Source organism: Phalacrocorax carbo, chromosome 1, assembly GCF_963921805.1.
Source record: "Phalacrocorax carbo chromosome 1, bPhaCar2.1, whole genome shotgun sequence".
Classification (NCBI taxonomy): domain Eukaryota; kingdom Metazoa; phylum Chordata; class Aves; order Suliformes; family Phalacrocoracidae; genus Phalacrocorax; species Phalacrocorax carbo.
Window position 1 is genome coordinate 87,521,296 of NC_087513.1, and position 27,835 is coordinate 87,549,130.

Genomic DNA, 27,835 nt, shown 5'->3' on the forward strand with positions numbered 1-27,835 from the left:
TAAAAACGTGTCAGTGGGGGAGGCCATATCGGTTCAGAAATGGGTCACAGTTCCCCCTCTGTGAAATGACTAACCTAGCTTATTTCAAGTCATTAGCTAACTATTGGCAGAACATTTTAGGTAACCACTGGAGGTTTGTTTGATCCAGTGGTCTCACAGACCAGGAAGGGTATGAGTTACAGGAAAGGTTCTCAAAGAAATATGGGAGGAAATATTAGCGGGATGGTGGAAGAGGATGCAGGAGTTTGCTATTTGAGATGATTTAACCTCATTTCTTTTTTTATCACTGTTTTCTCCAACCAGCAGAGTCCCAGAAATGGACACAATTAAAATACAAACAAACTCTGAGAGGAGGATAGAAATGAACATGAATAGTATTAAAACCAATTTAGTTATCATCTTCAGTTTAGGAAAAGACAGTTTTCTGAAAATAGGCATAATCAGAAAACAAAGCAATGAGGTCCATAAAAGTCTCCTGTAATGCTAGTGCTCTAAAATATACTGTCTGGGAAAATTCTTTAATTATAGTTATGGTAAAAAGCTATCCCTTTTTAACCTGCTCAAGTTACAAAAGAGTAGCATTTCTAGATAATGTGCTTGTTAATATCTTTCCAGGCTAACTGCAAAAATGTTTAAAGCATATAGTAGTGTTTTCATTTTCCCCCTTTAATCAAGTACGGCTGAAATGATGCAGAAAGAACCACTAATAGAATGTCCCGGTTCTCACCCTGAGCCAAATTTAAGTCTGATCTACTGCATATAATACTTTCAATCACTAATTATTTTCCATTAGCCCAGTCATTCCTCCCTCTTATGTTCTGCTTATCCCACAGGATGGTGGGTGATATGTAGAGGACACGAGTGGCACCAGGTCTGCCATCTTCTTCTGCACTGTTTTCTCTTTTGTCCTGTTCCTCAGACTTTCTCCATGGAATATTAACACTATCCAACTGTAGTGGCTTCCAATTCCAGAGGCATTTCATGAAACTCAACTTTAGTTCTTGTTACCATTTTCTAGGGCACTTCCCTGAAAAAACTCACCACCTTCTAGTCTAAAGATCTGATTGTCTCTTTTTCAGAAGTATGTCTTGAAAAATTGGTCTTTTGTCTACTCTGGTTACTTTGGCCACTTCTCCCAAAATCACTCTTGCTATATACTCAGGAGCAGTTTATGAGTTATATTCTCAGCTCACTTGGCAAGGGAGGTTGAATGGAGATCTTAATTCTGTTGACAGAGCTGGGATGAACTATTTTAAAAGGTAGAGTGGGCAATATGGAAATGAAGGATTAAATGCAGTTCAGGTTTATTCAGAACAGGAGATAGCTTCTATTACAGAACAAATGAGAAGAGAGAGTAACAAGAATAAGATTAGAATGAACACATACTGAGAGCTGCAGGAATAGCCTGGAAGACTCTCTGAATATGAGATAGCTGTGCTGCATCCATGGTACCTAGTGGATGAAGTAATGCTGTGGCTCTTGTTTCAACATGATTTCTGTCCATATCCACAAAAAGCCATGCTGACCTAATTTCAACAAGTTTAGCTAGGTATTTAAAGAGCATGAGTGTGTAAAGTGGAGTAGGGACCACTCAACATAATGTACAACAATTGTGTGGTACAAATGAACCCTACACAAACAAATTCCCCTACCATTAAAATTCTGTCAGGAGGACATCTAAGCTCCTCCTCTTCTTCCAAAAGGCATTTTGCTATTTTGTTGAGAATGTCTTCAGTCTGTTTTTGATGTGTTAATAAAAATTCTGAAAGAGCATCCATATTAGTGTGTACAGCTCCCAGCTGCATGAGTCTGCAAGTATTTTGGAGAACAGGATTAAAATCCAAAGGGAATGTGACAAATTCACATGGATGTGGCCTGGAAAATAGGATGCAATTTAGTAGAATAAATGCAAGGTTCTACAGTTACATATAAATAATCGATATATATGTACAGAATGAGTAACAGTTCTAACAGTAACAGTTCTGCAGAGAAAGGTCTGAGAGCTGCAGTGGATCACAAGCTATACATAAGTCAACAATGCCATCTTGCTGTGAGAAGGGCAAAGACCACACTGAGGTGAATAAACAAGAGCATAGTCTGCTACATATGTGAAGTTCTTTTCCGTTCAGGGCTGATAGGGCCTCAGCTGAAGTATTGTGTCCAGTTACAGATGCTGCACTGCAAGAGGAATGTGGGCCACACTGGAGAGTTCTAAGGAAAGCACCAAGAAAGATCAGAGGTCTAGAAAATTTGATTGGTGGGGAAAGATTAAAAAACTCGGTTTGAATTTGTTTGATCTAGATTTGAAAGACAGAACAGCCTTCTGTAAAGAGCTAAAGGGACCCCATAATCTCTTATGCTACCCATATAATCAGAAGAAATAGAAGTAAACTTATTTTTTGCAAGAGAGATTCAGGCTAACCAATAGGAAAATGTCAGTAAGATTAATCAAGGTTAAGCACTGGAATAGATTGCCAGGAAACCTCCAGTCCTGGAAATTTTTGGAATAGGTTATGTTAACAGTTTTCTCTAACGACATAGACATACTTGAACTTTTTTTATCATTAGAAAGGAAGAAGTAGGTGACAACTGAGGGTTACTTCTACCCTGTTCTATGACTTCTACTCCATGACCCTTTGACTACAATCTTAGGGTATTGAGGATAGCCTTAATTACCCAGTAATACTGTGTAAAGTAACCATAAAATGTAAAGCATCCTTTATGCTGAAAAATAGGTGGCAAAACATCTGCCAATTTTTCCCTATATTTCTATTCCTAGAAGTCAAGAATATGTGGTAATATAAGGACAAGTTCTCTCTGTTACCTCTGTCTGCCACCCAAAATTGTTTTCATATTAAGACTACTAAATTCATTGTCACATAGGTTTTTTGGGGGATGATATCAAAGGGTCCATTGTTGTATTTTTTACAAATGTTCCAGGGTCTTCAGACATTCCTTAGGTCAACCTCTTATTTTCTAGTCACCAGAAAAGTTTCCACTACAGAGCAGTGCAAAGAGAATTACACATTTTGACTGCCAAATATTCCTTCCTGTCCCCTTCTCAAGTCAGTACTGTATTTGCAGCAGACTGGAAGTACTGCTTTACTTACCTTTTGTGATCTTTTAATGATTATGGATAAAATAACTGATACGCAACTTCAAGAATTATTTCATGCTGTTCTGCTTCACACTATCCGTTTATTGTCATCTCCTCTTGACACCATGTGCAAGATAGCCTAATGACTCAGCAAAATTAATAAAGTTAGGAAGAGTTGTTCTTCAGGGTTAATAAAGAGGAATGAAAGAAGATAGCATAATCAGAGAAAATAAGTTAATGTTTCCACTTCAGAATCCATAAACTCTCAAAAATGTTAAAAATAAGTGATAGAAAGCACTTTTTTAAAAAATATTTTGTTACGGCTGAAATCTGTAGTATAATTTCTTCTTTATTTTTTAAGAATGTGGAATAAAACTCATTCTGTTTCATTCCGTAGATGGAAATGGAAGAATTAGCTTCCCAAACACAAGTGATGTCAAACGCTCTTGCTTTCCAAAGTTTGAATGTCTCCTCTCCCAATGGACTAGTATTAACTTTCCTGGGTGAAAGTTTTGGAGGTTAGTTTTCTGAGCCACTGCAAAGTAAGGAATTTTAAAAGAAGTTAAAATTACTGAAGAAAATTATTCTGCCTTGATGACTTCAGATGTAATAATATGAATTTTTTAACATCTCAGATGCTAAGTCTGTCATAATGTGTATTTAATTGTATTTTCTACATAAATAATGTGTTGTAATTCAAACAAATATAAAATCTAGAATTGCAAGTTGTTGGACATAACAGATTGGGGGCAGGGAAGCAGCAACCCTAAAAGCACTTGGGAGTCATGTTTCATAATCAGTTGAATATGTGTGTATATTGGAATACTAAAGAAAAATGAGCAAATTCAATTCATAAATGCATATATATTGTGAATGTTAGGTGATAACTGTAAGATTGCTTTATTACCTATATCTGCACCTCCTTTGGAATTGCATGTACTGTTCTTAAGACCACAAAACAAGATGTTCATATTTTGAAAGATTCAGGGAAGAGTGACAATAATGATTAAAGCATTGGAAGATGTATCTTATAGTGAGCTTATGTCACCAGAGAACTCTAATTACCAAAGAAAAGGTCAAAGGAGTGACTGGTGTCAGCCTGGAAGTACAAAGGAAACAAAATTTTGGTGAGAGCTTGTAAACAGAGAGCTTGTAAACACAGTATTCAAAGGTATTACAAATCTCAGGGGCTTGAAACTGAAAAGTAGTACTTTATGCTAGATTTAAGCTATACTAATTTTTTAATGGTAAGAATGATTAACAAAACTAACCCAGGAGACTCTGCTACTAGATATTTTACAATCAGGTTTTGTTGCCTTTCTAAAACATATGATCAGTTTCAAACAGGAATTACTTCACATAAGTCCTTTGATTTTATGCCATCCAGTACATACAGAGAAAACAGTCATAATAAGCCTTTCTGCCCTTATTGAATTTCCCTTTGAAGACCAATAGGCTATTTAGATACTTACAAGTTTCTGTGTGTGACATCCTTCTGCAATGATTCCATTTCCCAGTGTTTTTGAAAACCAGTATGAGGTTCATCTTGTCATACTGTAAATTGTAGTAAATCTTGGATTTTTGTAATCATGCCATTAAGTTTTGAAGCAGATGAATGCAAATTTTGCTGTTGACATCCAGTCAATTTCAAAAACAGCTACCTACAGATGTCATTTAGTGCCTATGTACAATAAATGTGTCCAGGCCAAGCTGTATTGGAGCTATTGAGTATGTGAAACTAGATCAGCACAACTGCAGAGGCGCCCATATCCAGGAATAAACCAGATGTATCACATACACCAAGTACATTTTAGCAGTAATTCCAACACATCCCAAGGATGAGTTGTTGCATAAAAACCAGTAGAATAATTTGTCTTCCTGGCAACTGATGAAACAACATACCCCTTAAAAACCAGCCAAGTTGTAAGTCCAGTATATATAAATTAATAAAAACCAAGAAATTTGTATTAAATAGCATTAATAAATGTAGTATGGTACACAAGGGTCCAGCACAAATTTATAACCATGTGGGAGAGGAATGTCTCAATTTTTTTTTTCCCCACTTAGATCTGAATTTCTAGTAAAAGCTTCCCTCATTTTTTCTTCTTGGACATCTCTCTCCTTTTAATATCAAAATCACAGAATCATAGAACAGCCCAGGTTGGAAGGGACTTCAAAAGATCATCTGGCCCAACGTTTTGTGGGACAGGGAGCGTAGATGAGATTATCTAGCCCTCTGTCCAATTGCATCTCGAAAACCTTCAGCAATGGGGTCTCTACCACATCCCTGGGGAGGTTGTTGCAGAGAATGATTGTTCTCACTGAAAAAAGTTTCTTTCTCAAATTAAGATGAAACCTTTCCTGGTGCAACTTGTACCCATTGTCCCTCGTCTTCTCCATGTGCCCCCTTGTGAAGGGAGAGCCTCTGTCATCTTTGTAGCTGCCCTTTAATGGAATACTGTGATGAGGTCCCCCCGAGCCACATCGCTGGAGAACAGACCTAACAAGTAGAGTAGAGTGGGATGATCACATCTCTGTCTCTGCCAGTAATGGCCCTGCAGATGCAGCCAGCTTGGCACATTTTGCCATTTTAGGATAAATGTGCTCTGGTCAATCTGGTAGTAAGAGGATGCAGAGGGTTTTCAAACATACATAGTTTGTCAAGGAGCATGAGTTGGAATGCTGAACAGATGAGGTGAACAGAGCAATTATGGACACATACATGTAGTCTCTTGACACAATTACCTTAATTATACCCATTAGCACACTGAACACACTGCCATAATTTGCTCAAAAAAGCGTATTTGTTCAAGTAGACAAAATATCTAACTTCAGTTTCTATACAAACTCAAACTTGGTGAAACTCAGTATCTATTTTCACCTTTATGGGCAGCTAGGAAATTCCTCTCACCTAATGTCAGTCTTCCAAAAGTTCATCATCCATAATAAATCCATCTTCATATTTCCCTTGTTTTCATTTGGAAAGACAGACACCTCTGCAGAGTTTCTGAGTAGATGACTGCTTTGAATTGTTCTCTGAAAAACAGAATCTGTCCCTTACTCTGTGGATTACAGAGGAAGCCAAGGAGGGTTAGTCTTACTCACCTGAAGTTGCATACTTGGTGTAGACACCATGATGCTGGGTATTTAGAACTGTTTGAATGAGTACTCTGTAGTATTAAGTAATTCAGAATTTGTTTTCAGATTTGAAAGGTGAAGCCACTACAGCTGAAGCTGAGCAAGAGATATTAAAGAAAAGTGATGCCAAAGCAGATGAAGCCAAGGAAGAGGAGGCTGAGAAAGGTGAGACCAAAGCAAATGAAGCGAAGGAGGAAGAGACTATGGAAAGTGGAGAGAAGGAACATGAGGTTACAGAAGGTGAAATAAAGCACAAGGACACAAGAGAACAGGCCAAGCAGCCTACTCTGGAAATTCTGGTTAGGCAGTGTTATCCTCAAAAGGTAAAGAACTCTCATCTGTATACATCTGTGGCAAGGCAAACAGAACAAGAGGTGTCAAGAGTCATCACCAGTCAAGGAACTGTCATAAAGTACATGATGGATGGATCTACCCAGGTATGTTTAGTAGAATTCATTGAAAGCAGCTTGTGTGTGTGATTACCCTTGAACTTGTGCTTGTCAACTGAGATAGAGAAGTGTCCAGTTTGTATATGAAAGAGATAGGTAACCACCAAGTTATGCAGCCATGTCAGGACTAAAATGCTCTTGGCTTTGTTCAGAATCAGAACTTAAGGCACATAGGGAACTTTAATGATGAAAATTTTCGGCATGTGAAGATTTTGGGCATTTTGGGATTAGGAAATAGCTGAATGGTTTTGAGTACTACATTTCTGGACTTAAACATCTGAAGTGTAAATTAGTTGGGCTTTGGTGAATTGTGTATATAGTGAATTACCTTACAGTAACTGTAACTCTTGAGTTGTTTCTGTACTTTGTCCATTTGTTTTCCACATTGTACTGTCTTCTCCCTAAAGCACCTGTACTGTGTCTGTAAATTAATTCAGGGATACTTGTTCCCTGCTACACAGGGAACATGCATATGAAGACTTGAGTGTAATGGACAATACAACTCAGAAACCAGCTTTATGACTTCTCTCTGTTAGCTGTCTTGATAGCTAAAAAATTAACAGCAATCCTAGACATGTTGAATACCTGAATACAGATCAGTATGGTGGTACAGATGCGTTACCACTGCTACAAAAAAAGACACCTTTGACCACTTAAATAGTCAAAGAATAATCTTTACTGTTTACTTTTATAATGCCTATTTGTTACTAGAGTCTCTGTTAATTATATAAGTGAAGTGCAGCAATTTGCAGTTCTTTATTTTTGAGATAGCATTTTTTATTTCTTGTATTTATTCTCGGAGTCTTTTACTTTTTCCCCCTCCATCATCCATGATATTCTAGTGACTATTGCATTTGTGACACATTCTTTTGAGACTTTCTTTTGGTTTTTATTGGGTTTTGAAGTGATTTTAACCTCTAGTATGTCCTTGACTGCTGCAGATTCTGTTTGCTGATGGCACAGTGAGTAGGAGTCCTGATTCTGGCCCTGTCCTACCACCACCTACAATTCCAGATAACATGCAACTGTTACCAGAATTCGAGCCTTCACCTGAGACCAGTACTAAGAAAGGTAACATTTCCAGTGTTTTGGCAGATTTAAAGTTAGCAGGGCTGATCATATTTAATAAAGGGCATATTTCTTTAGTCTGAAAATTCTGCCAGTGTGAAAATGCAATTTTACCTGTACTCAGCTGCTGCACACTGCTAATTTGTTACCTTCATATCAAATAATTTCTCTCCTACTCCAGATTTCTTTTTCTTCTAATATGCTAGGACTCTGAAAGGGTATGTAAGAACTACGCTGGTAGCAGACTGATTCATCACAGTGTGTTTTAAATGAAATCCTTGTAACTACAGTAGTGTCAAATCCTTACTTATGTGTTACACAGATTTTAGTCTTGGTATTATGAAATGCTTCTCTTGCAGAGGACTTAATATATTTTTCTTTCTCATTGTATATATTTTTGTTTTGTATCATTTTGGTTTGGTTTTTATTTGGATTTTTTTGTTGTTTTTGTTTGGTTTTTATTTTTCTAGGACATATATGCCATAAGCCTTTTAGACTCCTCAGTGGACTATGCTGTTGTCTTTTGCATACACTTAGTTCCTTTTCTTGAATATGGGAGACCAGACTTCTCTATCACATTCTTAAATCTTGAATCTTGATTCAAAGCTATCTTTGAATCTTGAAAGATTCTTAAAATTTCTCCATTACCTTTCACAATGGAATCTCCATCCCTTTTCTTCTGATCCACCATAGGATTATGTTTGCCGTTCTTGTCACCATATTTTCACACTGATGACTTGTAGTCATTCTGTATGAATGATACCTCCAGGTCTTTCTTTTCTTCTACTGTTGCAAACTTGTCTGAATCATAAATTATTTTTATTCCTTTGTGCATTAAATTTCATTCAAGTGGGCTGTATCAAATTCCTATTACTTCAATCTTCAAGCTCATGGGACAGTTTTGGATGCTTTTTTTATTCTGTAATACATTCAGATTTTCTTCTACATTGATACTCCTTTCCAATGTCATGTCATAATCAGATGTCATTAGCATGCTGTTTACTTTTTATCTGAAATTAATGAGCACATTAAATAAGATTAGTTCAAGGGCACACCTTTGAGTAACATCACTTGTAATTTTCCTCCAGCCTGATAAATAGTTCTTTCAATTCTGTCAAAACCAATGCTCACAAAAACTCTTCACTTTATTGTTTTTGTCTTTTGCCTGAGGAAATACCAAGTCTGATACAGAAATTTTTGTTTCTGCAGGAAAAGGCAGTGACAGAAACAGTGTATCACACCCAATCAAGGATGGGTTTTTTGAAAATACTGTGCAGGGTCTGGTTAATTCTGAGCAACCTAAGGAGAACCAGGCAGGAACCTGGATAACAACAGCTCCATCAGGCATTCAAGTGGGCACTGAGGGTGCAAAGAGGATGAATCTGAAACCACTGTTAATCTATCAGGCAACTGACCCAGCTAATGGAATGGTATTACTATTTTTGTGTTGCTATAGCACTGCCTACTAAGCTAGGAGACAGGACTGCCATCATATAAGTTGTAGGATTTGTTCTTTGAACATATATCCTTCAGGCTGTGTTATTACACGGTTACTAACACAAAAGCTTTAGATTTTGAAGAAAATGCAAGTGCTTGGTTTCTGAAGTAGATGAAGTTGCAGTAGCCTAGCTTCATCAGAGTTTTAGTATAGAATGCCTTGTTTTACTGTTGTTGCTGTTACAGGTATCACAGAGCTAATATAAATGTGTATTCCTTCATTCTTTCAGGTTATGACTGTACGAGAAGATGAAGTGATAATTGTTGAGAAGCTAGATGGTAGCAGAGTAGTAGATCATACTGATGGTACTAGGATCACAACTTTTTATCAAAACTGTGAAGAACTTTTTGTACCAGAGGATAATGAGGGAACAGGTAAAATCAAAAGGGGAGCGCTTATCTCTGCTATATCTTGTGAAGCAGATAAATACTAAAGAAGGCTCATATCAGTAGCCTAGGTAACAAATCCACTAGTGCAGTCTAACCTTAGTTTGTCTGCTTGGTCTTTTTTTCATCAGCGTTTAGAGAAAAATTGCATTGTAGCAAACAAGCAAATTTCCTTCTTTCCATGTATATACTTACATGACCCACCTTCCCCATGAGACCACAGTGCCCAAGTTCTAATATGTTCATTGCCCACTTTTCACCTACCCTGATAAAACAACCAAGCTGATTTGAGTCCTGACTGAATAGGTGTAAAAAGACCAGGGCATCCTCATATTACCCAGAGAGGCCATGGACTAACCAACCTCAGAGGTATTCAAAATGTGATTGAATATGGCCATGGGAAATAGCATACCTCATACAAGTTGAAACTACATAAGCCTGAAACAAGTGGAGCTAGTGGTCATCTGTGTTTCTTCTGGCTGGCAGTGTGTTCTGCATGCTTAGTTCAGTTGCTGGGTAAGTTCTGTAGTTAACATCAAGTGTTTTACTGTGTTGGTGTCAGAACTGTTGTGTTCAAACACAATATAAAGTTCTGGTTGTGGAACACTTCCCTGTAAGTTTTTAAAAATCAAAACAATGACCTTGAACTGGTCTGTCTGTTCAATGAGAAGGCAATGGCCAGATTAACATATCAGTTTGATTTATTTTTCCTGACTTCTGCTGCTGAAAATTACTTTCTTCACATCCTAGAGCTTGTATCACAGGCATAAAAAATTTCAGTGGTCCAACTTGTATGTTACAAATATCAAGATCATTACAGTTAGTACTGTACTTGATAAATTAGAGAGTACTCTCCTGACCACACCAGCCACAGATGGTTACAGGCACTTTTTGCTGTTGGATTTTCTTATAGTCACTGCACTGTCCAAAAATTTGAAGGTTGAATATTGTTTACCTAACATAACTTTTTTTTTATAAAGGACATTATGAAGTCTGAGGGTCTTTTACCAAGGAGATAAAGGTCCAGCCTTATGAGAGAAAAAGCAAATTGAATCCTAAGACTTTTCCGTGGTTCATGTGCTCCTGTCTAGTTGTTCTGTATTAATTCTTAGATGAACCCTCAGAAGCCATCACAAGGAAGGTGAAATGCATACAAGTAGAGAATCCTGAGTTCGCTACTGTTATAATAAATTGTGAGGATGGTACCTGTTGTACCATCTTTGGAGATGGGACATCTATTATAGCAAAGCCACAGGGAACATACCAGGTGAGAATTATTTGTAGTTTGTGACAGTGAAATGTATCTTTGTGTTCCAAGTTCCCTGCCATAAATGTCTCTCACCTTGAGTATTTTAAGTCCCTTCTCTATAGCCTTCACAAATCCTATGATTCCATCTCTTTTTTACTCTGCCATTATTTAGATATTAGAGGTTCCAGTCGACTGGAAGCTGGAAAATGTCCCAGTTTTCAAGAAGGGTAAGATGGAAGACCCTGGTAATTGCAGGCCTGTCAGTCTCTCTTCAGTGCCTGATAAAATGATGGAAAAGATTATTCTAGGAGTTACTGAAAAACACCCGATAGACAACACAGTCATTGGTCATAGCCAGCAGAGGTTCACAAGGGCAAAATCCTGATTAACTAACTTAATTTCCTTTTACAACAACGTCACCCATGTGGTTGACCAAGGGAAGCCAGTAGATGTGGGGGTTTTTTTGTTAGTTTTAGCAAAGCTTTCGATACTGTCTCTCACAGTGGCTTTCTGGACAAAATGTCCAGCACACAGCTAGGCAAGTCTGTAATACATTGGGTGAGCAATTGGCCAATGGGTTGGGCTCAAAGACTTATAGTAAATGGGGTTACATCAGGCTGGCAGCCAGTTAGCAGTGGGGTTGCCCAGGGATCAGTTTTAGGGCCAATGTTCTTTAATAGATGCAAGACTTGAACGTACATTAAGTAAGCTTGATGGTGATACTAAACTAGGAGGAGCTGTGGACTCCCTCAAGAGTAGAGAGGCCTTACAAAGAGATAAGGATAGAGAGCTGGGCAATCACCAACTGTATGAAATTTAACAAGGCCAAGTGCCAGATTCTCCACCTGTGAGGCATTAATCCTGATTATATGTACAAACTGGGGGATGAGAGGCTGGACAGTAGCCCCATGGAAAAGAGACGTTGGGGTTTGGGTGAATGGCAAGTTGAATATGAGTCAACAGTGTGCTCTGGCAGCAAAAAGGGCCAACCATGTCCTGGGGTGCATCAAGCACAGCATAGCTAGCTGATCGAGGAAGGTGACTGTCCGCCACTGCACTGGTGCGGACTCACCTCAAGTACTGTGCAGTTTTGGGCACCTCAATATGAGAAGGCCATCAAACTACTAGAGTGCGTCCAGAGGCAGGCAGCCAAGATGGTGAAAGGTCTCAAGGGCAAGACTTAAGGGGAGCAGCTGAGGTCACTTGATTTGTTCAGCTTGGAGAAGAGAAGGCTGAGGGGTGCCCTCATCGCAGCCTACAACTTTCTCAAGGAGGGCAGCGGAGAGGGAGGTGCTGATCTCCTCTCTCTGGTGACCAGCAATAGGACATGAGGAAGTGGAATGAAGCTACATCAGGGGAAGTTCAGATTGGACATTAGGAGAAGGTTCTTCACTGAGAGGGTGATTGGTCACTGGAACAGACTCCCCGGGGAAGTGGTCACAGCACCAAGCCTGTCAGAGTTCAAGGAGCATCTGGACGACACTCTTAGTCATATAGTTTACTTCTAGATAGTCCTGCAAGAAGCAGGGAGTTGGACTCGGTGATCCTTATGGGTCCCTTCCAACTTGAGATATTCTAGGATTCTATGATATTTCCTTACAACTATACAGTATGTTTAAATCACAAATATATATTTCCTGAAGTTAAAGAAAATATTATAGAGCCTAACATCAGTCTAACTCCTGGACCTCATCTTCTTTCACTTCCTCTAGTCTCTTAAAATTGAATGATTCAGTAATAAAGGTCTGAGAGATATCCTCTTGATTTGCATCTGTTCTTCATTTTCATGGTACCTCTAAACTGAAGATTTCACCTTTCAGGACTGAACCTTTTCTCTTCTTACTGTGATAGGTTTTACCCATCAAAACAGGCTCTCTTTTCATTGATGAAGATTGCTCAGCAGTTTATACCCATGATGTTTACAATTTTATCAGGAAGAAAGAAGAGAAACAAGCAGGGAGATACATTATGAAACACACTTCCAGCACTATTTGTGAGGTGACGGATCCCGAAGGAAATCTTTTCAAGGTAAAATACACAGAAGGAAACAAGTTTCTGCATTTTAAGTAATTTTGTCATATAAAAATATCTCAAAGTTAGCTTGTAGCCTTGTAGTACTTATTCTTAAAGTAGCCTAGCTAGCCAGAAGGAGCAGCTCCCCAATCAAGTCTCTGAAATGTTCTTAAGGAAGTGATGGGTTTCCCTTTTTTGGTATTTCCTCTCTTTTAGAGAGATTGAAATAAAATACATGGTCTACAGTTTACCTCACCTGTAAACTGACTTGTCTTATAGCAAAAAATCATCTCTGCAAATGAGGATTAAAAATGAGAAGATATTGACTTTTAAGAAAGTCCATAGAAACACTCTAATCTGCCTGGTAAGGCAAATATCGTAATAAAAGGAATTATTAAGTCTTTACGGTCATGCTGATTGTACTGTGACCCATTCACACCCAAGAGATATTTTTGAACTAGGTTGCTACTTAGTTTTGCGTTCAGGAAACATCATCTGTGATCCACCTACTGTTTTCTAATTAAAGGTTCTAATTACAGATTCTAAATGTGACATCCGTAGACTATACTTTCTATTGTTGCAACTGTAATTATTACCATTTTCCCAGATTCCTGTGAAACAGCACTGAGGTTCCACTGGACGTATGCATTACAATACAGTTTTTAACCTGGTTTCCTAGGTTGCAGAAACAGTGCTTATATAAATCTAAGCTATTGGTCAATCTCTCCGTAACAGATCTTGAACTAATCAATGGGGGTTAAAAATTTCAAAGATATCAAGTTCCTACAAAATCAATGCAATTCAAAGCAGCACAGAAGTTGCTTGGCATCAGCCCATCCTGCTTTTTCTCGGCTGACACTTAGGGAAAAAAGGAAGGAGGTTGAGGAGGCTGTGGAGTAGTTGAAGGTATTGTGGGAGCAGTGATCACAGGCGATATGGGGGCGTGTAGTTAGAAGGGTGAGATAAATGGTTGGTAGGGATGGCAACCAGGTACAGGTGTAAAGGGTTGGTTCTTCCTGTGTCGTAGTCACACCTGAGACTACAGTGAAATGAGCGTGGACTGCGTGTGTCAGATTCAGTTCATGGACTGCCCTTTGAATCGCTCTGGTTTAAACTGTATCTTCCAAAGGCATCTGTCCTTCAACTGTCTACACTAAGAATTAGAGGCATTATTATACCTTCTGTGCATGTGTCAATGACATGCAAGTTAATAACCACAAGAAGGAGATACTCAAGGAGGAGTCCTCAATACACAAGAAAGAAATTCACTCAGTATTATCATAAGATTATCTGAGACCATATTTTTAAAGTGAAAAAATGCCTGAAAGGGACCCCTCTATACATGTATACCTGTATATATATCTATAGGTATATATAGGTAGATAGGTACAATCTGTGTCTATATCTATCTATATCTCTTTGTGTATCAACATATATATAGATGTGTGTGTATATTTATACATGCATATATACATCAAGTATATATAGGTAGAGAAATATATATAATGCATATATGCATCAATTATATCTCTTCATATGTCAACATGTATATAAGTGTGTGTATATACAGGGGCATGTGTTTATACATACATTCACCTATATACATACACACACCTGTATCTATATACACATTTTTATATATATAGACACATTTATATTTAAATATACACCTATATATGAGTATATATGTATGCACTATGTAATTATTAAGTAATATATTAGCATATAGACACATATATAATTATGTATATATTTGTGTGTATCTGTGTGCGTAGGTGTGTATACAGAAATACATATATACCTCACAGAGGTACATCAGTACCTAAGTATGCAGTTACCTGGCTTGACCAGCAAGTGAGTATTTTTGTGTGAAGTTGCCTGTTGATGCCTACAGATGTATATGTTGAAGAGGGAGCACAAGCATGGATGGCCCCATTTGACACCTAACAATCCTTGAGCATTTATTAAATACTAGCATTTATGATAAGGCATGTCATTCTAGAAATGTTTGGTTTGCTTTTTTCAGTCTTTTCAGTTTTCTCCTTCATTTCTTTTTCCTGGGAATTCCAGGTTGCTCAACCTGAAATATGTTTTTTCTGTCTCTTTCATTGGGCTAGGTCATGTTACAGTTCAGCAGCAAGTTATTGTTTTAATGTATCATGTAACTCAAGTAATTTTATATAATTTCTGTTATAGGTCATGGCTGATGGCAGCACATCTGTGTGTGTTCCTAGCATTGGCTCTGATGACAAGGAAGACAGAAGTTCAGCGTCAGCACTTCTGGAAGTTAACAAACCTATCACTTATGATGAGCATGTCCCCAGGTAAACTGCACCAGATTCATAGGTTTACACTTTCTTTCTTCACTACACTGTATTTGTACAGGGTTTGTAGATTTGCCCTTCCTTTGTTCAGTCCTCTGTATTTGCACGTTTGATGTCGTCATCTTGGAGTTCCGTTTACTTGTCATCACAGTACTTTTTCATTTTTGTCATCTAGAGAAGAATGTAATTTGAAATCCATTGGATTTAATCAGTGTGGTGGGTTGACCTTAACCAGCTGCCAAACTCCCACCCACCCACTCTGTCACTCCCCCTCCTCAACAGGACAAGGCGAGAAAATAAGATGCAAAAGCTCATGGGTCAAGATACAGGGAGAGCACTTTCCAGTTACCATCACAGGCAATACAGACTCAGCTTGGGGAAAAGTAATATAATCTCTTGCCAATTAAAATAGAGTTGGATGGTGAGAAACAAAAGATGAAAACTAAAACACGTTCCCCCATCCCGTCGTCTTCTCAGGCTCAACATCACTGCCTCATTCCTGATCCCTCTACCTCTTCCCACCCCACAGCGCAGGGGATGGGAGGTTGCAATTAGTCCATAACAGCTCCTCTCTGCTGGCCCTTCCTCCTCACACTTTTCCCCTGCGCTATTGTGGGTCCTTCTGATGGGCTGCAGTTCTTTTGGTTAAACCTGCTCCAGCGTGGGCTCTCCACGGGCAGCAGTTCTTCAAGAAATACCTGCCTGCACTGGCATGGTCCTGTCCACAGGCTGCCGGGGAATCTCTGCTCTGGCACAGAAGCACCTCTTCCCCCTCCTCCTTCTCTGACCTTGGTGTTGCAAGGCTGCTTCTTGTACCTTTTCCATCACTCATCACTGCCTGTGTGGCATTTTGCCCTTTCTTACACACACTTCCCTGAGGCACCACCATCTTGGCCAAGGGACTCAGCTGTGTCCTGCAGCAGGTCTGCTGGAGCCAGCTGGGACCATTTACGTCCAGTACAGGGGAGCCCCTGGCCTCTCCTTGCAATGACCACCCTGCAGACCCCCACTGCCAAGACCTTGCCTCCTATGCCTGATACAGTCCTGTGTGTGTGACTGACTCTGCAGGTTCTTCATCATCTATGCAGATGGTTCTGGAACTGAGCTCCTGCGGAGCAGGGATGTACACAAGTATCTTGCCGAAGCCTGTGGTGATCCTGCTGCTGCTGTCTTGCAGGATCCTGTACAAGAACATCCAGGTAGGAAAACTTTATTTCTTTGCTAACAAAAGAAAACTCTGGGAAGCAAAGAATTAACTGAATGACACTGTGAAGGGATATGTGAACAAAAAACTGTCTTTATCCGCTCTCAGATACGCAAACAAAAGTGATTACCAAATGCATAGATTCTCTGTGTATTTACCATCAAAAATGAATCTGTTACAGTATTCATTAATCATATAGTTCTATTTATCAGTGAAGACGATACTCTGGTGTTGACCCTTAGTCTGGCTGTTGGAAGGATAAATATATGTTATTAAGAAACTGGAAAAATACGGCTGAAATAGGGGATGTCAAAAGTACATGGCACCAACCAGCCTGTAGTAACAATACAAGAAGTTACATCTGAAATGATAGGTTATGATTGTAATGTTAGTTGGAGATACTGTGTTTCTATAAAATACACTGTGGTGTAACAGGTAAATCCTAAGAAAATAAATATATCTTTAAAAAGACAGGAATGTATGGTTCCCCTGGATACCAGGGGTTATAAGGATAGTTTGCTTCAAGCCATAAAATACAAAGACATTCTTCTCAAAGATTTGTATCATAAGCATGGGGAACAGCTTTCCCACCTACTACTCTTATCAGGTTTTCCACGTTTTTAAATGCTGCTTCTATTCACAATAATGACCGGTTCCCCACTGAATAAACTGAATAAAACAATTTTTCCAAGGGAAAAGGAAAAGAGAAAGGGCACTGAGGGAGACAGAAATATAGGGAAGATGGAGAAAATACATACCCAGTGAAAATCCCAGTCAAGAAAACCTGCTCACAAGTCATTTGTAATAGTAGCACATCTGCTTTTCCAGACTTCATACTCTACCTTTCTCAGTACTGGCTCTATTTGCCTTGACACCAAGGCTTTACAATTTTGTATCATTGTGTCAAAGTACTTCAGTGATCCATTTTGAATGCTGCCTGTGGGGTAGATAATGGTAGAATGGTAGATTAAGTAGGTCTTTGGGTTGGGTTGGAAAAAATATCTTGAAGAACATTAAAATTAATCAGAACAATAAAAAGAAATAATTAAATAATCTCTGATCTATCCAGTGATCAGACTGTAAAGTATAAAATAATGTGAAGAATTATGCATGTTCTGAATATGATGTACTTCTGAAATTAGTATGTAGTAAACATGGATCTGTTCTTCCTTGTTTGGGATACTCCATAAACTATACAACTGAGCTGTTACCCAAGGGTCAAAGCAAGTAGCATAGACAGTCTGTTGTTAAACATGGTCTGAGTAATCTGAACTTGTCCGACTAATTCTATAATCATATTAGTGACCCAATATTGTCTGTAGCCATGAGCATCTTCACATGGAGTTGTACCACCTAGTAATAAGGGTTTTTTTATACTTAGATAAGTATATTTTTCTGGAGGCTTGAGACACTTGTCCAGCATTTTTTTCAATTCAAACTGATTCTTAGTAAAATCTGTCTTTGAACCAGGTGTTTTAAGTATTACTGTCCTCCGCCCATTGGCTGAAGCCTCCCCCTGGGTAATGAAGAAAGAACCAGAGAGTATTGTTCCTCCAAATCTTCAGTCAAGGACCAGGGACACATTTGCTCCTCTTGAGGTATAATTTTCTCAAAATTGTCTTTTGCTGCTTAAGCAATAGGTGTTTGTCACAGGGTGGGAAATGGAGCTCTAAACAATGTGACATTGTTAAGTCCAGCTTATTAAGCAAGCAAAGCAAGGGGCAGGCTGTGTCAGGGAAAATGTAGTCACCTTGGGCTGCTTCTACTCTTAGTAAGGTGATGTAGCAATTTTAAGGGGAGTTTGTCTTGCAAGATGAAGTTTTAGAACAGATAAATTGTGCCTGAGAATCTATTGACTTTATTGCCTTGATCAGTGATGCTATAAGGAGAGCAGGTGCTTTTCAGCTGAGATGCATATTGCCAATATCTGCATTTAGTCAGTAATCTAAGTAGCCTCTTGTTCTTTTTGCTTCTTCTTGTCTCTGTTCAGAGGAAGATCACAGGTCCCTCAGTCAGAACACATATTTGGAGGGGTCTCTGCATTGGATCCAAAGAGCAGACGTGTTTGCCAGTACCTGTGCGAAAATGTCCTAATAAACTGCAAATCCGTCAGCTATTCCAGTATGAGCCTCTCGGTGATGAACTAAGAGAAAAGCTGTGGCTTTCCCTTAAGGTAGTAGAATCACATTTCTTCATTCTTCCAGTAGGCAACAGAGAACAGACAAATTGGGTGACATGAATTTGCAGTATATGCCTGAGAAAGAAATTCTGCTACTTTTGAAAAACAACCAGCATTTCATACATAGGCGGGTGCTCTAAGAAAAGTGTATTTCTGAAGCAGCTCAGCTGCTTTTACTCATCACTTGCTGAACCTACTTTTCTGTGCAAACACATGGGTTCCAGTCTAGTACACATCACAGCTAGTACACTAACAAATAGTTTCATTTCTGTCAATATTGATATCTGTTACTTTGGTTTTACTTGGCTTAGGGTTTGTTTTCCTTCACAAAACCTTAAAAACATAAATCTACAAAGTTGTACAAGAATTTCTAACTCACCATAACTCATGGACTCTGTCCATGTCTAGCAAATAGCTATGTCACCTTCTGATAAAGTGTGTGTCCATCCCTCATGAGTGGTGCAAGCTGCATCTCATGTGCAAGTATTCTGAGATGGAATCTGAAAGTTCTGCAACTGATCCTTGTCAGCAGCCTTGTAGTTCTCAGTTTTGGTATAAAAGATTGATTTATTTAATTCACATTGTGGAGATGCTCGTAGAAGAGATTTTAGAGGTAAAAACTCGGTGTTCCTTACCAATTAAAGAATTACAAAATAAATGTGTTCTATATTTTATTCATTTAACATATTTTGATGATGACATTGCAGACTGAATTTGAAAGTTAACAGCATGTGACATTTATGAAGGTAGTGGCGTATTGTAGGCTACTTCAGTTAGATTCCCCACCCCCCTATTACATTTCAAAGACATGTTTGCAGTAGAAAAGTATTGACAGCTGTTCAACCCTGGCATGTTTGGGACATGCCAGTCCATAAGAATTAAATTTTACCCTTCTACAGTCTGTAAATATATTTAAATGATTCTTTAATTTGCATACTGATCTTTCAAAGGCAATGCTATCAAAAAAGTTCCACACCAAAATCCAAGCCTCTTCATTGATCAGATCTGTTGTTGGCTTTTAGAGAAAGGATGCTGTTTGTTACGTTGGGAAGGCAGAATTGCAATTACTGACACTGAGAAAACATTTGTAATAATTGCATTAATGTGCAATGGAAAAATCCTCATTGCTTATATATCAATATTTAATTAATGGATTTTTCCAGAATGAGTTATGTTAAGTCTTTAGCCAAATATTCACTTTGTCAGAACTAAATCAAGATCTAAAGAAAAAGGTATTCTCCCTTTCCCCTCATCTCCTTTAAGATTTAAGAGTTATAAAGGAATGAAAAAGAACTGGAACGGGAAACAGATTGCTTCTGCAAACCTTGTCTATTCATAAAGCTTGGTACTGGATGTAGCTTTCTAGCAGAGTGGTGTCCTTCTGTAAGGACCCTTTTTTTAATCCAACTGGTCTTCTAAAGCATAAAAAAGTGTGGGGAAATGTTCTTTTCTGTAACAGTGTGATTCTGGCAAAGTAAACATCTGTCTAAAAACAGAGCATTGGATTTTTTTCTGAACCTAATTCTTCAATTATGATGTTGTAAATTTCCTTTTCCCTAATAAGAGATCATCAGGAGGGAGATACAGATCACAATGTTTGTTAGAACACCTTTTATTATTCGTTAAGCTGATCTTAATAATATAATTGATTATTATTAATAGCAGCTATTTACTCAGCACATTCCTTCATGCACTCACGTAGTTTACTCAGACACTTGCATGCTCAATCATACTTGCCCAACTGGTGCAGCAGGTGGGAGGCCAAACCTACCTGCCTACCTAGAAGCAGGGGGTCACACTGAGGCAGCAGGGGCGTCTAGATAGCTTTTGGATGTGGTCCAAGTCACAGTTCATTGTGGATGCTCATGTGTGCTAGTGGCCTGGTAGAGATTCAGCAGACTTAGTGTATCAGTTCTTGGAGATTCAATAGTCTTCAGAGTTGATTAGTCATTGGTAAGCTTTCACCTGCTACCTTCTCCACAAGTACTCCTCTGATCTGTTGGGTTTTTTAAAAAACTATTTCTCCATGCAAACCTTTAGATAAGGTTTATCTATATAGTCTCTGTATAACCCATTCACACAAATTCACAGAATGGGCCTTTGTGATGTTAAGAAGAAGCATATACATCCATTACTTCTACAAACTCTTTTCTCTATATACGTGCCACTTAAGTCTACCTCTGCAAAGAAAACATCTGCATCTTTCCTGTTCTTTTTCATTGTTCCACCAGGAATATATAGACAATACTTTAAAGCAGGAAAATGAGCTGGAAGAGATGAATGTAAAAGAACCAAGAACAGAAGAGGAAAAGGAGAATGCTGCAAGTCTCCTTGAACTGGTTACGGTGAGAAAAATACAGTTTTTAACTACTTTTTCCAGCAAAACCCTTGTATTGAATTGGAAGCGTCAGCCTCGAAACACAGCATTATCCATTACTAAAATAGCAAATGTTAGGGTAGCACAGTGCCAGCTCTGCTGTAGTTTAATGGTAAAGCAGAGCCACACTCAACATTCACCTTGGCTACTGAATGGCACTACTGCCATTTTGGGGAAGCAGTGCTCAGAACAGTTTAGGAGTTTGGCTCTATGGAATGATACATTCCCAAACAGACTGGACAAAACTACTGAAATGTGTATATCCCCCAACATTAAGACGAGACCATTTCCAGTCTGTTGTCACTGCAGCTGGATGACTTGTATTTCAACCACAACCACCTCCATAGTGAGAGTTTAAACCCTGCTTTTGGGATATTCCAAAACCAATCTGGCAGCATATTGTTATTACTGCTTATTAGAGCATGAGAAGAAAGGGGGGGAATAGGGAATGGGAAAGGTGGGAAAATAGGGAAAGAGGGACTTGGGGTAGAGGTCAGGAAACAGTGAAGTTAGTGGGAGGTGAATGGTAAAAAACATTAGAAAAGTTCAAACAGCAAAAGTGGGTGGGATGAATTAGGATGAATGAGAGAAACACTTTACATCTTATGTAAAGAGTGATGAGTTTGTTCTATTTTAGTTATTTAAATTGTTTCCTACAGCTTCCTTTCATTTGGTACCTTGTGTGATGTGAATTCACACGCTAGATTTTTAGTAGTTACTGAACACTGTTTTCTTTCTTTAGTCTCATTTAAGAAATAGGGTTTTTGCCATTTAATCAAATAAGAAGCATATAGTGAATTCAAACATAAAGAATTAAAAAACCTGTCATTTGAAAAGTAAGATCTAGACATGTTAATTTGAATATTCAGTACCAGATGATCTATCCACCTTTCAAAAGTGAGTGCATTCTAAGGAAACATCATCATAGCCTTAAAGTCTATCTTTTAAACCTTGTCTCAACATGCAAAAACATTAGGCATGAGATCTTTCCAGTTGTAAATGTTGTTAATTTCCTTTCCTAGCTTTCTTGATAGATCTATAACTTTACTATTTTTTCCTTACAAGCTTAAAAAACCCACGTAATTCTAGAATTTGTCTCTGGACTTTTTAGCCCAGTTGACATTTTCATTTGCTCAACTAAAGCCTTTTTTATATATAACAAGCTTCTGTATATATTCTTGCTCAGTACTTTCAAGAGACATACAAGTTTTAAAAAGAGAATAAAGAAATATCTAGCAAAAAAAACCAGGAAGGAACTCACAACCTTTCTGGAAAGAGGAACACAGAGAAGTGATCTATCAGTAACTCCATCTGCCTCTATCCTCTAGGCAGACTATTATTTGCTTTGGTGAGATCCAGGTGCTGAATCTCACATGCTGCTCAGTTCCAATGGACTTGTCTAGTGAATATTGTTGGTTGTACCAGCTACCATAAGCACATTTCCAAGTACAGATTTCACATTTGACAACTATCTTTCTGAGCAGTAGAGCTTCACTGTGGACCTCCTGCAACCCAGGAATAGTGTCACACTCCTCCCAAGTTTCCCCTGTTCCCCAGCTCTGTTAGAACCTAGACTGCCTGGTCACAGGAACTCTGGTTGCCAGTTAACTGCTACAGGGACAGCATAAGAATAAAGGAAACAGCTTAGTTTAGAGTCTCTGGCCCTTCAAACACTTCACTGCAAACCAACCACAAGAGAGTTCCTCAGTAATGAAGCCTACAAATTCCTGAACATATTTCCCGTTTGACTTCTTGTTATGACCAGAAGTTTTATATCTGGTTCAAATCCTTTGCAGAAGGATTTGAGTTTGAATATTAACTGTCTTAGTTGATTTAATAAACAGCAACCATATAAAATACGAAGCCATCTGTGAAGTAGGTCATCAAGAAGGAAACAAATACCAGTTTAGACCCTGGAAATTATACTTCATTTCCTTTTTCACCAGCTCATGTTTTCTAACACACTGAAACACCTCCATCCTTGTGCTCACATTGTCAGGTAGCAAAATAACACTTGCTTAGGATAGAAATCCTTTGAACAGGATGCTGTTGGTCTGAGGTCTGTTTCTGACATGGTCACAGTTATTCCTTCTTCATTGCAGTCCTTTCCTGACAGAGAGAAGTCAAGTGAAAATCTCAGTGATAGAGGTAATAAAAACTGAATATCTATCTTAAAATTGTAAAATATCATAGTAAGTTTTTAAGTACTGTAATGTTATTTTTAAAGAAGGAACATAAAGGTGAATTCATCTGCGTGCTATGTATGTGCTTCTGTGTGATTTTCACGTGATTAGAACTTGTTAGCATCAATGATTCAGTACCTCTAAAATACAGTTCCTGTATTTAAGCATGTATATCTGGCATTTTGACTCACATTTTCACATTTTGAGTTTTCTTGGGTATAAGAACTATGACAGTACTTGGTTACTTTTATACAAGTATCAACTTTTCAGACAAGTTTTCAAAGCAACCAGATAAGTCCTGGTTATTTATTACACTTGAAAATCCGGTCTCAGACAATCATGTATTTTGGTTACATTAACCTTGCTTGAGGGAAAGATGGAAAAATGTATTTGTTTTTCCTTGTGGATTTCTGTTGAAGCTTTCATAAGATACTTTTTAACATTTAGTAATGTTTTCAATAAGTACCAAAAAAATTAAGATTTTTTTTCTTTTAAAATCCGTAAGTCTTTTCCATAGAAAAATCCATAGTATTCAATCCATAGTGATGCTTCCTTTAAAGCGTTATTTTTCTGCCCTTCCTGCCTTGTAAAGAGTATTTCTGCTTGATAAAAAAAGCATACTGTGCAAAGTAAATGGAAACTGCTGCAACAAATTCATACTACACACTTTCCTGATTTAAAACTGTAATTAAAATGGAGATGTACTTGTAACATACCACTAGTAATGAAGGAGATAGTGTGAAAAAGAAGCTCTTTAAGATAGACAAAAATAGAAAAAGATGGAAAATAAAAGTATATTTTATGGTGAAAAAGCTTACAAAAAACACAGACCAAACAATTAATTTTTAAGTTTGCAATTACATCGTTCCCAAAACACGAAGAGATGTCATAATCAAATAAGATCATATCTTAAGTATTCAGATCTCCTAAATTTTCCCATGGAAATTTATTTTCAACCAAGGAAATTTCCTTGGACTCACAGTTCAGGTGTGAGGCATGAAACAAGCGACACATTTTATAGAGGACAGGGAAGCTCTTTAGTAAAGCCCCAAGGCTGGTCACCATCTTAAATATGGAAAGATTGTCTTTTCTCCATTCACAGCCACAATTAAGCACAGTTTAAGTAAGCTGAAAGTAACAAAGGTCCCTGAAAGCCCACATTATTTTCTTTGGCTGGAGATAGAGACCTGAAATGTTGCTTCCCAGTCAGAAAGTGGCTGAACGTCAGCAACTTTTCCTATTCACAGATTTGTATCTTAAAAGAACATCAAGATATTTCAGGAAATAGAGGGTAGGGGTATGAACTTAATCTGCTTCTGGTTCTTTCTACATTGAATTGAATTAATTTCCTATCTGTTAATGTTCTGAGCTTGATTCTGCCTCTTCCTTCCCAGTAACAATCTGTTAGGTTTTCATCAAGTGACAGAAAGATGCATTAAAAATATATCCTTTTATGGTTTTTATTCATAACACTTAGCAGTGCTTAGCAGGACATGCACATTCAATAATACTTTTTATCTTGCAGCTCACATAACTGAGCTTTATGAACAGGCAGTGGCTTCTCATCACCAGTGTCACACAGAGAAGACAACCGCTACCCAAAGAGAGGACCAACGGCAGAGGTTCAGGTAGGACAGACCAGTGAGAACTGATACAAATGTAAGTAACGCAAAGGATGGAACCAAGCATGCAGGCAAGGCAATGTACTAAACTGACTGTCATTAAGGACCGGTTACCTAGATCTCTAGATACATATTGCCATGTTTTACTGGCTTTTCCTGTTATTATTTTGTCCCTCTGTGCCTCATCTTTCCTTATCTCAAAGACACTTCAAAGTTTCTTGGAAAAGGATTTTGAGGGTCTCTTTGAATAATATAATAAAAATGCAGATATGAGCCAACAATTTTGCTGCAAACCATACAAGTCAGTCAGGAGTCACCTGAGATATTAATATAAAATACTTTCATAAAAAGCATTCTCTTTCCAGGGTTATCTTGTAAATATTTTTGTGCTTATAAAACATTATACTAGTTTTCTCATTTTCACAACTTTTTTCTTCCCTGATCATTTAGCCCAGAAGGAGTAACACCAGTGTCCAAGTGGCAGAGCAGACTAGAAGAGTACAGGTAATAGTATTAGTAGGACAGGAAGTTAATTATTTTAAAAGCTGACTTAAGTCTGTTTTTGGAAAGACTGTTCCTGATTTCACCAGGTCTTGGGTAATGGTTTGTGGTTTGCTAGCAAATAATCATGTGTTTTCTGCAACAGAGATGCTGAATGGATGGTTTCATTCTCTGTCATTTTTTCAAAACTAGGCAATGTTACTGTTAACTTATGCTATTTAAAACAAGGCTGAAGTCAGAAATCATGTGTTCTGGTTTCTAATTTTGCCACCATTGTGGAAAATAATTTATATAAATATTTTCAAATGCTGATGCTTTAGGTCGAGATTTGGGTATTCCACAAATCCCGGCTGATTTTTTAAATAGAACCATAGCACATGGTGGTGCTTCAGAGTGTCTCAAGGCAAAACAGTCCCAGCTCTCTCAGCCTCACCTCATATGAAGGATCCTCCAAGCACTTAATCATCTTTGTGTCCCTTTGCTGGACTTGCGTCCATGTCTTTTGATGTATCAGGGAACCCAGAACCGGCTACAGTATTCTACATGTGGTTTCACTAGTGCTGAGTAGAAGGGAAGGTTCACCACCGTGCCTCCTTGGACCTGCTGACGACACTCCTCCTCATGCAGCCCAGGATTCTGCTGGTCGTCTTTGCCACAAGGGTGCACTGTTGGTTCACGTTCAATTTGGTGTCCACCATGACTCCTAGGTCCTTCGCTGCAGGGCTGCTTTCCATCGGTGGTCAGGGTGGCTTAAGCACCCCATGAGGACCAGGAATTATGAATGTGAGGCTTCTTCCAGTTGTCTGAAGAAGGCCACATCTACCTCATCTTCCTGATCAGCTGGTGTATAGCAGACACCCACAACAATGTCATTCATGTTGGTCTGCCCACTAATCCTAACCTGTAAGATCTCAGTTGGCTCAGAATCCACGCCAAGGCAAACCTCCATGCTTTCCAGCTGCTCTCTTACATACAGGGCAACTTCCCCTCTTTGCCTTCCTGGCCTGCCCTTCCTAAAGAGCCTGTATCCATCCATCACAGCACTCCAGTCATGTGAGCTATCCTACCACTTCTCTGTGATCCCAGTGAGGTCACAGCCCTGTGAGTGCACAGACTTCTAACGTCTCCTCTTCGTTACCTGTGCTGCATGCAGCAGTGTACAGGCATTTCAGAGAGGCACCCAGCCATGCTGATTCCCCATAATGCCATCCCATAGGCATTTCCTTATTTATATTCATATGCTTGGTGTGAGCCCCACTTCAGCCCTGTTCTGTTGAAAGTGGTGTCCCTTATGTTCACATCACCCCAGGCCCTTTGCTTGCCTGCCACATCCACTGCTTTCTCACTTGATTGTTGAGGCTTCTCTCCCTCCCCACTTCATTGTGGAGTGCACTATAAAGTGCAGGATGCATTCATGGTTTACACCTTGGAAATGCAGCTGCATTTCCAAGGATGTTTTTAGGAGGTAAAACATGTGGACAGTAGGTGAACTCATTATCTTTAAGAAGAGCCTTAAGATTAGGGTTATTGTAAAAATCAATGCCTTACTAAAGCAAGGCCCATTTTGCCACATTTGAACATTCTACTTTGGGATTTACCTGTATCTCAGCTTCCTGTTTGTGAAGTATTTCTCATGGGAGTCCTGAGGAAGGTGCTATAATCTTCAGATTAGAAGTGGTTTTACAGGAGGAAGTGTGTATGTGTATAAACATAAAAATCTTTGCAACCTTAAAGTTGTATTTAAGGCTGACCCTCAACTTTGATTCTAATCCCCTTTACTTCACTTGCTTCCAAGTTTTTAAAAAATTGCCCTTTATCTCCCACTGATGAATGGTGAAGCTGTTTGATGAGTTCAAGAAAAAGATCTATATAGATGCTTTGAAACAGCATACATTGCTTAAAATGTGTATGTCACAACCAGATAGATGAATTTTCAGGAGAATTTCTACTCAGGTGTAAATCAAAAAAGTCCCTGGATTTCAATCTGCAGATATGGCAAGTCACAAAAGCGTTTGAAAAAAAATACGAGTAATCTCAGAGTCACTATTAAGTGAGAGAAAACTATGATTTTTTGAGAAGTAAATTTATTATATTTTATTATTATATAGTATTATTATGTAAATTATTCTGTGGAGATAAATAATTATATTCCTGCACTATATAATTCTTTAGTACCACTCAAAAAACTTCTTATTTAAGCATTGTGCATTAAAACCAATATAATTTTCAGTTCTAAAGAAAAGGACTTTCTGGATCTGATAGACTGTCAAATTCCTCAGTGTAATCCAAGCATGACTGTTTGAATTTAAATAATTAAAAATATCCATTGAATTTATGTAGAAATAGAAAACCTGATACATGAGCTAGGATTAACACAGAGAAAGTTATCAGTAACATACATTCATTCACGATGGAATTAAAATAATTATATTGACAACTATTTAGGTCATTCACTATTACTTAGATTGAACAGAATAACCTGAAATGGTTATGAACATAATTATTATATATAACCGATATTATGACCAGAAACTTGCTTTTTCTTTC

At 38.3% G+C, this 27,835-nt stretch overlaps 1 protein-coding gene across 4 annotated transcripts in view; it reads left to right on the forward strand.

Moving 5' to 3' along the window:
* Positions 1-27,835, forward strand: part of SPAG17 (sperm associated antigen 17) — a 115,499-nt gene that overhangs the window by 72,325 nt on the left and 15,339 nt on the right. For all 4 annotated transcript variants that reach the window (XR_010375159.1, XM_064465217.1, XM_064465226.1 and 1 more), the window contains exons 25-39: positions 3,495-3,615; positions 6,302-6,672; positions 7,626-7,755; positions 8,962-9,182; positions 9,480-9,624; positions 10,749-10,903; positions 12,737-12,913; positions 15,095-15,222; positions 16,291-16,421; positions 17,897-18,024; positions 18,417-18,599; positions 20,837-20,950; positions 23,085-23,130; positions 24,691-24,793; positions 25,238-25,291. Coding sequence is in view for 3 of the 4 variants with exons in the window: in XM_064465217.1 (XP_064321287.1) it covers positions 3,495-3,615; positions 6,302-6,672; positions 7,626-7,755; positions 8,962-9,182; positions 9,480-9,624; positions 10,749-10,903; positions 12,737-12,913; positions 15,095-15,222; positions 16,291-16,421; positions 17,897-18,024; positions 18,417-18,599; positions 20,837-20,950; positions 23,085-23,130; positions 24,691-24,793; positions 25,238-25,291 (2,207 nt within the window). In the remaining variant the exon portion in view is untranslated. The remainder of the gene's footprint in view (positions 1-3,494; positions 3,616-6,301; positions 6,673-7,625; positions 7,756-8,961; positions 9,183-9,479; positions 9,625-10,748; positions 10,904-12,736; positions 12,914-15,094; positions 15,223-16,290; positions 16,422-17,896; positions 18,025-18,416; positions 18,600-20,836; positions 20,951-23,084; positions 23,131-24,690; positions 24,794-25,237; positions 25,292-27,835) is intronic.